The sequence below is a fragment of the Trachypithecus francoisi genome, unplaced genomic scaffold, assembly GCF_009764315.1.
Source record: "Trachypithecus francoisi isolate TF-2019V2 unplaced genomic scaffold, Tfra_2.0 Contig01461, whole genome shotgun sequence".
NCBI classification, from domain to species: Eukaryota; Metazoa; Chordata; class Mammalia; order Primates; family Cercopithecidae; genus Trachypithecus; species Trachypithecus francoisi.
In genome coordinates this window covers 4,462,129-4,474,154 of record NW_022681433.1, presented here as the reverse complement: position 1 = coordinate 4,474,154, position 12,026 = coordinate 4,462,129, and the positions used below count along the sequence as shown (strand labels likewise).

The 12,026-nt window shown below is 37.2% G+C and overlaps 1 protein-coding gene across 4 annotated transcripts in view; it reads right to left on the bottom strand.

Moving 5' to 3' along the window:
• Positions 1-12,026, bottom strand: part of PROSER1 (proline and serine rich 1) — a 29,152-nt gene that overhangs the window by 5,082 nt on the left and 12,044 nt on the right. For 3 of the 4 annotated variants that reach the window (XM_033234568.1, XM_033234585.1, XM_033234593.1), the window contains 4 exons: positions 10,528-10,611; positions 9,135-9,213; positions 8,410-8,505; positions 2,617-2,661 (listed from right to left, as the gene is read on the bottom strand). In XM_033234568.1, coding sequence (XP_033090459.1) covers positions 2,617-2,661; positions 8,410-8,505; positions 9,135-9,213; positions 10,528-10,611 — 304 coding nt within the window. The remainder of the gene's footprint in view (positions 1-2,616; positions 2,662-8,409; positions 8,506-9,134; positions 9,214-10,527; positions 10,612-12,026) is intronic. The other variant, XM_033234576.1, reaches the window with a different exon arrangement.

Genomic DNA, 12,026 nt, shown 5'->3' with positions numbered 1-12,026 from the left:
AACACTATTTCTAGAGTTTGCTCTAGTATTTTTATTCTGATAAACTCTAAAATAATAAGCATTTTGGGGGACGATGTGGACTCCCCTCTGAATGTATTCAATGGCTATCCCCACCTGGGATAATCTTGGTGTCAAGGGAAACCATGACTTAGGTAGCTAATGTCCTGAAGACAACCATCATCTGATACTGTACCCACATCAAATTCTGTTTCAGTTGTAAACAGAGAATGTTCCTGTTGCAGTGATAACCAACTGAGAAATATTTTCATGGATTAACACATTTTAAAATTTATGTATAATTAAGATTCTTTTGACACAAGCAAGCTGACAGGGTCAACAAATACACTACGCTACTCATAGATGGGAAGGGACATTAGGAAGAAAATGGAGGTAAACAACACACACGTAATTCATTTGCACTACGTGAAGGCCAAGGGGTGTCACATTGGGCTGAACAAATTTTGTTGTTGTCTTAGAAAAAAAATATGATTAGAAAATTGACAAAGTCATATTTAAGTATATAAACTGAAACTCCAAAGTTCTTAAGTCTTGACCATATTAATGGTTGTAAGCAGTGATTTGGTTTCAATAAAATAAGACTAGCTATCATTTTAAACTTACAGTACCTATAAAAATGGATTTGTACCTTTTTTGTACTTAATTTCTAAGAACTAGAAGCATAAGGAATATAATCCTAATCTTATGTTTGTAAATAATGTACCAAAAAGGTATTTAAGTCTGTAGGTGTTGGGTACCATTTGCGAATTCACTCTCTTACTTATTAAACTATGTGCTGAAGACCATGTAGCTAATGACAAATCTGAAGGTAAAACCAAGCTATCCTAGAGTGTTCTTCATAGCAGCCTCTGTTGGATATCTTTTTATTTAATGAAGCAAAAGCTATGCATTATTAATCATGGCACTTGCAGGTAAAAGTGAAACGAACAAAAATTTTAAAAATCCCAACCACATACCATAATAAACAGCACTTTCCAATCATCTAATTTGGTTATTAACCATAAAACACGATCTGTCAAACCCTGTGCTAAGTTAGGCCCATCACTTCACTTGTCCTCACAATAACTCTCTGCGATAGAAACTAACACCCTCATTTTACAGATGGGCAATCTGAGGCTTGCTATATGACTAAGCAACCCCAGATAAAAGATCATGCAGATACTATATGGTGGAGCCAAGACTTCAGCCTGGGTCTTTCAGACCCACATCTTTAACTGCTATACTAGTTTGTCTTAGTTTCTTTTTTTTTTTTTGAGACAGAGTCTCGCTCCGTTCACCCAGGCTGGACTGCAGTGGTGTGATCTTGGCTCACTGCAAGCTCCGCCTCCCACGTTCACGCCATTCTCCTGCCTCAGCCTCCCAAGTAGCTGGGACTATGGGAGCCCGCCACCACACCCGGCTAATTTTTTTTGTATTTTTAGTAGAGACGGGGTTTCACCGTGTTATTCAGCATGGTCTCAATCTCCTGACCTCATGATCCACCCACCTCAGCCTCCCAAAGTGCTGGGATTACAGGTGTGAGCGACAGCGCCTGGCCAATTTCTGTTTCTTAATATAGTTCCAAAAGGAAAAAATAAAATCTTAATCATGCTAACATCATACAACATAGGAAAACAAAATATGCTATTCCTGCCAATGGTACTTACAACAACTAACCTGATTACTCCCTTCAGAAACAACTGAACATAAAATAATAAAGTTGAACATAACAGGTGAAGGTTCTTCAATCTCCTTTTCACAGGAGTTAAATTTCCTGTTCAAGGTCACAAAACTAGGTGGTGGCAGAGGCAGGATAAGAAACTGGATGTCCTGACATTTCACTTAGTGTTCTTTACACCCCACTCTGCTACCTCCTTTAGAAACCACCAGCTGAGACGCATCTGCTAGGCACTGCTCTCAGGGAATGGAATGCTCCCACTGAGACTCCTTTGTACTACAATGCTCAGGCTATTGTGATACTTTGCTACACAAGAACTGATGTCAGTTTTTGTCTCACACAAGAAAGTCTCTCCTGCCTGACCACACAGATCCTTACCTAGGGGAAAAAATACATGAATACATGGCAGCATTGCTGCCACCTGGAGGCACTATGTAGGACACACTGCATTTTCATTTTTCAATTCCATTTTCTGCTTTGGTGCCCCTTGTTCTTTTCTATATTAAGATATGCTTAATAATACTTATTGAAATAATGAACTCTAAAAGTAGAATCTAACTAGCACGTGTCAAAAAGGATTTTTATCATCCCATGTGTTTATATCAAAAAACAAATGAGATTTCCAGTATCACAGAGTGTAAAGTGAATGTGAATGCAATGCTACGTAGTACTTACATTACACTGCAAGTTTTGCAAATTGTATAAAAGTCCTAAGATTAATTTTAAGATTAATTTAATGCATTAAGTTAATACATGCATTTCATGTTATGTATATAATATGTAACACTAGTAAACCACTGTTAACAAGTTTGAATTATATTCTTTAACCAGAAACTTTCCCTAAAACATAACAATTCCAAATATACTCAAATTATTCTCAGTGAATAACAGAGCAAACCATGACAGATATCCGTTATCTCTGGATCAAATTTGGTACTTACTTTGATTCTGTATAGGTTTTGACTGATTGGAAAGGTCTTCATTCTCTATATAAAAATAAATAAAAGTTCATTTTAAACTTTAATCAAATATTTGCCACCATAATAAACAGATATCTGTATAAAAAGAAAAACACAGGATATAAATATATGTATACCGTGTTAGGAAAAAGATGTATACATATGGAAAAAGAAAGGAAATAAAAATAGTAATAACTCTACTATTATTACTACTAATACTTTACTACTCTATCTGAAGACTAAGAGGATTACCAGCAACTGAGCAACTGCTCTTTTCTCCCCTAGCACCTCCACCTTAGCTTGTCAGGTTTTAAATATACACTGTTAATTTTACATATACACTCAGTATTCAAGAACACTTTCTGGAAAGATGCTGGCCTAAGGGTGCCATCCAGAAGAAAGTGTACCCTGCAGCTGTAGTGCAGTGAGGATCACTATCATTGGCTGAGCTGACAGACAGATCCTCTGAGTACCAGTGCCTACGGGAGTGGGAAGGTTGAGAAGTGAAAGGTGGCAGCTGGATGAATGAGTGTAGAATTCACTGCCATTCACTGTGGATTGCCCAAGCCAACAGAAAGAAACTGTCCTGCCCATTTGCTGTACTCAGCTCTGGGAAAGGCCCTATATTAGGAACTGCCATGGGGAACTAGCCTAGTTGAGGCTGACTTGAAGCCTGTGAGACTGACAACCTAAAGCACACCCCTCAAGGGAAAGAATCTATCCCAACAGCCCATTAGCCAAGGATACAAAGGGAGAAAAATGTACCGTCTTATGGCTTGACAAAAACTGCCCAAGAAACCAATACTGTGACAGGCATACAGTGTATAGGAAACCTCCATGTCCTGGTATAATGAGCAAAGTAAAACCACAGCTTGTTTAAGGAATTCATGAGCTTGACTGAGCTGACAACAAATAACCACCAGAACAATGGAGATTTAATGAAAGAAAAAGGACTTTTAAAACCTGACACACACACACACACACACACACACACAAACAACTACTGGGAAATTAGCAGAGAAGCCGTTTACATATAAAAATCTGATTCCAAATTAATAAATGGAAAGAATAATAAAGATTAGAAATAAAATGACTGAAAGTTAAATAATGGTTGGAAATAAGAAACAAATATCACTTAGAATGCCAAAGAAATTTTTTAATGGAAAAGATGTCATAAATGAATAGGTAATAGGCTTAGAAGGCAAATACAGAAAATGTAAAATAAGAGTAACAGGAGGAGGGGGAAAAGAGCAGAGGAAAATGCAACAATTAAAGGAATAAAAACAAAATTTTCCTAAGCTTTAAAGACTTGAGTTTTCACATCAAAAGAACTTACAGAGTACCAGAAAAGATTAATGACAAGATACACACCTAAACATACTGGTAAAATTTCTGAAATCCAAAGATAAAAAATATTCTTTGTAAGCTTACAGAAAGAGACCAAGTTCCCAATAAAGAAAATTATCTGGAATTGAATTTTCCATCCACAACTCTATACATGTGTCCTTTCTGAAAAAATTTCTTAAAGTCATTTTCTACCAAAAGAAAATTAGAACAGGCATATCAAGACAAGGAATAAAACAAACAGAAGAAACAGTAACAAGTCATGATCAAAGGCAATTTTAAAGAAATTAGGTATCAGAAGCAAAAATGTCTAGTATCCCAACAAAACATACAAATTGATTTTAGAAAGGAGAGGCTGGGCGTGGTGGCTCATGCCTGTAATCCCAGAACTTTGCGAGGCTGAGGTGGGCGGATCACCTGAGGTCAGAAGTTCAAGACAAACCTGACCAACATGGAGAAATCCCGTCTCTACTAAAAATACAAAAAAGAAAATTAGCCAGGCATGGTGGCACATGCCTGTAATCCCAGCTACTCAGGAGGCTGAGGCAGGAGAACTGTTTGAACCTGGGAGGCGGAGATTGTGGTAAGCCAATATTGCGCCACTGCACTCCAGCCTGGGCAACAAGAGTGAAACTCCATCTCAAAAACTAAAAAAACAAAACAAAAACAAAAAGAATATGGAAGTAAAATGATATACAGAAAGTTTTAAGTTTTTGTACACTGACAACCATTAAGAACAAGAAGGTAATAGTTGGCGATATTAAAGAAAATTTCTACGTTTGGGTGGGGTCAAGGAGAGAACAGTTGTTAAAAACAATAAAATGGCAATTTGACCAATACAATTTAGCAAAGGTAATAAAAACAAAAACTGGAATAAAAGAATAATGAAAATAAAAATGGAAGAACTAAGAACAAATGTGTAGTATTTATTATCATTACAAATTCCTATTAAAAGTCTAACAGGCTTAAAAATAAAAATTCAGCTATATATCATTTACAAACCAAGCCAATCTACCAAATAAAATCATAGGGGAAAAAAGTTTAAAATAAAGGTACAGGCAAAATATTTTTTATGAAATAAAAATAAAAATAAGTCAGGACAATATTCTCACTCAATAAGACCTAGGAAACAAAGAAATATTTTATAGTAAGACTATAACTCAGCTGATATTATAATTTATTTTATAAACAAGTTTATTTTATATATTTATTTTATAAACTCAAGAGACTTAAAAAAAAAAAAAACTAGAGAGGGTAATTAGTAATAAGCACCTAGAAATGAAACATTCTATTTATAATTGTAACCAAAAATATCTCTAAATTCTATAGACAAATTTAAGGCATAGAACCTGCATGTAGGAAACTACAATATTCTCTTGAAAGGAATAAAATAAACCCTGGGGAAGAAAACACTACCAGCTTGACATGATATAAAGTATACACACATAACTGAAAGGTAAGACTTACTATCATAAAAATGCCAATTCTTCTGAAATTACTGTATCTCTTTCTCTGTACACACATACACACACACACACACACACACACACACACACACAGAGTTGTTTTAAGTTGCAGAAAATGATCTTAAGGTTAAGATGCAAGATTTCTAACGATAAGAAAAATACAAAAATAAGTAAGGAGGAGCCTGCCTTATGAAACATTAGAACACACTACAGATCTGCTAGTAATATTAGTATGATATAATCATAAAATAAACTACAGTGGAATTTTAATAAAGAACTCATACCTATGTGTGTATGAAACTTAAGATAAATGTGGTATTTCAAATTAGTGGGGAAGACAGATTAATCAATGGTGCTGGCACAACTGGCCACCGTTTGGGGAAAAATTAAGATGAACTTCTATTTCATCCCCTATATGAAATGAAATTCCAGATGGAGTAGGTATCTTCTAAGAGCTAGAATATCTCAACTACCCTGGAATAAGAAGATCTTAACCAAGGCAACTTGGTTCCAGCTTTGCTTTCACAGCCTGTTTTTGTCTAGGCAAAAGTGTAAAACTCAAAACTCTAAGGGCAAAAGGTACCATAACAAAGGGCAAGAAATAAAATGATAAATTTTGGAAAAAATGTTTTGCAGCTTTCATCAGTGTACTCAACAGAATCCACGCTTGGCTAGTAAAAAAATAATAATAATAATTATATACTATTGAGCGACTATAAAAGTCTCTAGGAAGGACAAGAAAATAATTAAGCTCTATTCCTACCACACACACATATAAAAATATGAAGGGTGGTCGAACTAAAAGCTATACCTTTAAAAGAACAACTATAAAACTAATTAGAGAATATACATGATATTTTCATATTGTTGGGGTGAGAAAGAATTTCCTAAGCAAGATACAAACTCGAGTAAAACAACAATTGATATAAATAAAAATTAATTTTTTGTTAAAAAACAGAAACAAAAATGTAAGCTAAATTAGTCTACCAGATTGACAAAGTTAAAAAACTGAAAATCTTCCACGTTGAAAGGGTGTCAAGAAACTGTATTCTCACATACTCTTACGGACAGGTATAAACTGGTATAGGGTTTTTGGAGAATAGTTTGACAACATATGGGAAACCATTTATTCTTCACAACACATACTACCAAAAGACCCAATGAAAAAGGTTGGCCTGGCAAGTGTTGGGGTGTTTTAGTCCTTTCTCAGTCCTTTCTCACTGCTTTTTTATGACCCTTTCCTCTCCATGGTAGGAGTAATTTACCCACATGGTGGCATTCATTAAGTCAATGATACTTCTCCACAGCACGTCAAAGTTTTACCACTCATGAGAAATAGTTCTTTTTCCCATAACTAGCTGGTGTTTACATAGGTGGCCCAAGGCCACTCAAATGGAGTCTTTATGTCATTAGCAAAGTGAATGGGGAGACAATCATGCCAACTGGCAGTGGAACTTAGGCTACAGCGGGCTGAATTCCAGCTCCTGCCCTACCTCTGTCAGGCACGGGGTGCCCAATTCACCCCCTCCCCAAGTAATTACTCTTCTAATCTGCATGTGATAAACTGCCTTTGCGCAGGGTATTCTTTGCTATCCCACTGTCAACTCCATACATATTCATCCATCAATTTCAGTTGCTGACAATTCCTTTGCTGAGTCAGAAAGGTGCCTACCCTAGTGTCCAAAGATTCTTTTTTTTTTTTTTTTGAGACGGAGTCTTGCTCTGTCGCCCGGGCTGGAGTGCAGTGGCCGGATCTCAGCTCACTGCAAGCTCCGCTTCCCGGGTTTACGCCATTCTCCTGCCTCAGCCTCCCGAGTAGCTGGGACTACAGGCGCCCGCCACCTCGCCCGGCTAGTATTTTGTATTTTTAGTAGAGACGGGGTTTCACGGTGTTAGCCAGGATGGTCTCGATCTCCTGACCTCGTGATCCGCCCGTCTCAGCCTCCCAAAGTGCTGGGATTACAGGCTTGAGCCACCGCGCGCGGCTAAAGATTCTTAATAAAAGTTTGGAGGCAGAAAGTCCTCCAGCTCTCTTTACTCTGGCACTTAATAAAGATCCTCGAAAAAAAAAGTTGATACTTTGATCTCTCTTGGGTTCTCTGTGCACAAATTGTAGCATTTCCCAAACTGGCTTAAAGAACCACCAGATCATTAAAAAAATAAAATAAAAACACCAGGCAACCCCACCACAATACACTGAATAGAATCTCTACAAGTGAGGAACTAAGGATATATTTTTAAAGTGCCCCAGGTAGTTCCTGGCTACAGAGAAACCACCTCATTGTTGCTTTGTCATTCCTCATATTTGATTATCAGTCTGTTTTTACCCATTTCCCCTTCAACTTAATTCAATTAAATGGCAGCTTCATTATTGGGTCAACAACCTTTAGCAGTATATTAAGCAAGCAGCTCACATTTACCTTAGTAGGGCTGGTTTGGATGCCTCTCCTATGAGTTTCCATAGCATTCTAACCCTATCACAGCACTGATCATTCCAACTTATCTCTTTGAATCTCAGATGCCACTTGCTATAATTCACATTCTAATTCCAGAGAAATTAAACTATAAAAAAATGTGCAATTCAGAACCAATAATGTAGAATATATTGAAATGGCCTTCTCTTCCTCATCTGTATTTTTGCACTAGACTCTTTGCAAACATGACTCTTTGTGCACCTCTGTATCCACAGCACACAGCACATGATAGGATCATCTAATACTCATTAAATATGTTACTGAATAAATGCTATTAAAACGTTATCCTATACTACAAATAGAGAAAGTGAAGTCCATCAAGACTACGAAAACTATCCAATATTACCAAGGATTCACTTCCAGATCCTTCAGACTCTTGAGCTTGTGTTCCCTCTGTTGGAATATTACGTCATGCCAAACAACTGTCCTTTCCAAGTATACATTTGTGTATGAATAAGTTATTTAAACACTCCCAAATAACATGACTTTACCTGTTCCTATAGGATTAGGAGTATATGGAGGTGGAGGGGCCGTACCTGGAGTTACGACATTGGCTAATGGTACCAGACCTGCATGGTTGTAAGCACCTAAAATAAAAACACAACAGGAAAAAATATAAGTGAGCACTGTTCTGTGACTAGTATTGTTCTGTGACTAGGAGTTCAAACTATATTAATGCAGCCATTCATTATAAAAACTCCTATTTAATAGAGTTGATTTTAGATAGAGGTCTAGGTCTAGAGTTAAGTGAAAACTGACACCAAATGAAACAACCAGAGATTCCTATTTCCCACTGCATGCTCATTGCAGGGATAAGCTCAGTGAATGGCACAGCAGGCAGAATCTGCTATACTTCAATTATTTGTCTTTCCTGCCAAACACATATACTTGACTTTTTTAAGTTAAATGCATTAATGACGCCTCTGAACACTAACTACCAAAAAAGGAATTCAAGATGATTTACCAAGTGAAAACTCATAAATAATGAATGACTAAAAGTAATCTGTAATTTATCATAAAGAAAATATTCTAAATAAACTATCTGCTACAGTGTTCTAGGCCAGGACACTACTAGCTAACTATGGGCATAATTAAGCTCACAGTAGCATATCAGAGGTGCTACAGATTTCCCAAGCACATAGACCAGCACTTACTTTCAATTTAATAAGTAAACACCAAAAAAGAAAAACAAGTAAAAAATAAGGGAACTCCTTACTTGGTGCAATAGTTGCATGTGGTCGGCATGGAGGTATTGGATAAGGAACAGGTTTATGTGGATTATATGTTGAAGGAGGCTAAAAGATGGGGGAAAACACAGCAGTTAGAAGAAAACCAAATAAGCCGTCTCCTTGGCAACTTGTCTTTCAAAATATTTAGTCCTAATATGCTAAAAATGTCCCAGCATACCAACTACTGGACTACATGCGACGACAAATGACGGAAATTTCTTTGCTTTAATAAATGTGGTTGCTATTAAATTCCAAACGCAGATCTTGCCGAAGATGGTCACAAACGTGTTTACTTTTAAAAATCATCTCCAATAAGGGGTTAGACCTCATTGTAAACAGCAAACTCCTCCCAGGCCCAGCCTAAGTTAAACCAAGAATTCCTGTTCCCTCCTACATAACAAAGACAAGAAAACGTCTAGGTTTTACAACATCAAATGACACAAGAACTCCCAGTGGCAACATCCTCCTAAAGTGACAGGAATTCATCCTCATTCCCACCCTCTTTTCTCCTTTTGGAAGAAAAAAGCACTGTTTGCTTTAGCATTTGGCATTCTGACAACTCTAGCAGAATGTAGACTGGAATCAGGAATTCAGTATGTTAGTTGTTCCGCCCTTTGAAATCCATAAATCCACCAATACTTACTCTACAGTTGATGGAGCTTATCTAAGTAACAAAAAGCATTTAAAGAAGTGGTCTTTAGAAAACTGGAAGTACCTGAAGCTAAGTTAAATAAATGCTCTACTTTTCACCTACAGTGAGAGCCTGTGCATGCCTGCGAGGCAGGGGAAAGGATCTCTTGGTGGTAAGGTAGCCAGATTATTTCCAGCTCCCATAATTGTGGCCCTGTCTGAAGTCTTGTGCAAGAACCACGATGTGCGACTATTCTGCCATAAACAACTCCACTGGAGTTCTTGTCATGTGGACGGGCAGGTTTTGCAAGGTGGTTGTATGCAGGCCTCTAGTACTTCAACTCCAAAGATCCTTCAACCCATAGGGTTGTCTTCTCCTGTCCTGTTTACAATGCAATCATTATAATCACTATCTTGTAAATACTTTCAACCTCCTAGCTTCACTGTGGTTTCACTAACACTAATTCAGCTAAACTACTCCATATCTGCAACTGAGCAGCGGAATGCGTCTCGAGAAAAAAACTGAAAGCAATTTGACTGATTTTACTTTAAAATAAAAAGCTTAACTTCAAAGGGGCTCTTAATACTGTTAAATATTTGTATTTCCCTCAACCATTCACTCTCTCACTCTCCTACAACTTCTAGAATACTTCAAACTTTGCAACACAAAAATAAAATTTATGCTTTGAGTAAAAAGAAAACTTTAAGTAGGAAGGAGTTTGGGCTTGTTTCATCCTTTTCTAAACATACTGGTTTGGATGGTCCAAGAATTCGTGCAGCTATTCCTTTGCCTTCATTAGTACATTCTTCACCATCTTTTTTCAAAGGAGTTCCCTATTTAAAAAAAAAAAAAAAAAAAGAATTCAAAATTAAAAACAAAACCCCTCAAACCAGTAATAATAACCAACCTCACTGGATTACACTGAAGAAAAGGACTTGGTAAGAGGGTAAAGACTTGCATTCCCATTTCAATTCTGTACCGCCTGGCGGCATGACCCTGATAAGGTCCTCAATCCTCCTATGCTATTGAACTCTCGTATTACATGCAAAGGTACTCAGAAGTGAACACGAAAAACACAGAATGACAGGAAAAGATCAAGTATCCAGAGGGACTGGTTCTAGAGCCTCCCTCATAGATACCAAAATACATGGATGCTCAAGTCTCTTATATAAAACGGCATAGTATTTGCATATAACCTAAACATATCCACCCATCTACTTTAAATAATCTCTAGATTACTTACAATATCGAATACAATGTGCATGCTATGTAAATAGTTGTTATGCTGCATTGTTTTACTATATTATTGCTTTTTTTTGGAATACAGTATGTTCTAATTTTTTTTCTTCACAAAAAGGAGCAATCAGAAATGAACTTCCAATGCCACAGTATGTATAATCCTCAAAGAATAAGAGTACCTATGTTAGAGTTGAAAGTAGATAAGAAAAAATGGTGTTCTCTACAAAGATTAAGTGTGATTATTTATACTGTCAAGGGTAAAGAGACCTTATTCAAGACTGCTAAAATTTACAGATCAGAATAAGTTGATAGATTATTGCAGTGTGCCATCACCCTAACAGTGTGTGTGGCTAAATGGTGTATACTAGCGTGGGAGTCAACTCCCAAGATGTCCCTGACCAATCCTCATCTCCTACCTGCCCTTGCACCATTCCCTACCAGAATGAATGGGACTGACCTGTGTAACACATGGCATATGGCAGAAAGGATGGCATCTGACTTCCAGGCAGCTTCCATTTGTCCTCTCTTGCTTGGATTACTTGCTCTGGTAGAAGCCAGCTGCCATGTCATGAGGACACTCAAGCAGCATTACAAAAAAGTCCTTGTGGTGGACAACAAAGGACTCCTGGCAACCACCAACACTACCTTGCCAAGCATGTAAACGAGTCACCTTGAGGCCCTATTCTTGGGCTCCAATCAAACTTTCAGATGAATGTAACCTCATGAAAAGACCTGAACCAGAACTACCCAGCTAAGCGCTCCAATATTCCTGACCCACAAAAACCATGTGAGGTGATGAACGTTTATTATTTTAATCCACTAAGCTGTGGGGTTGTTATGCGGCAACAGAAATATAACATTCTTTGAGAAAGTTGTTTTACAAAGAGGTTCAAGGAACATTAGATGATATAAAAACAAGTTTCTTTTTTATATACCTCTCAGAGCCTTTATATGCAGTGTGATTCTCCAGGAAGGAAACACTGCATGCAAAGTTTCCCAAACACACTTC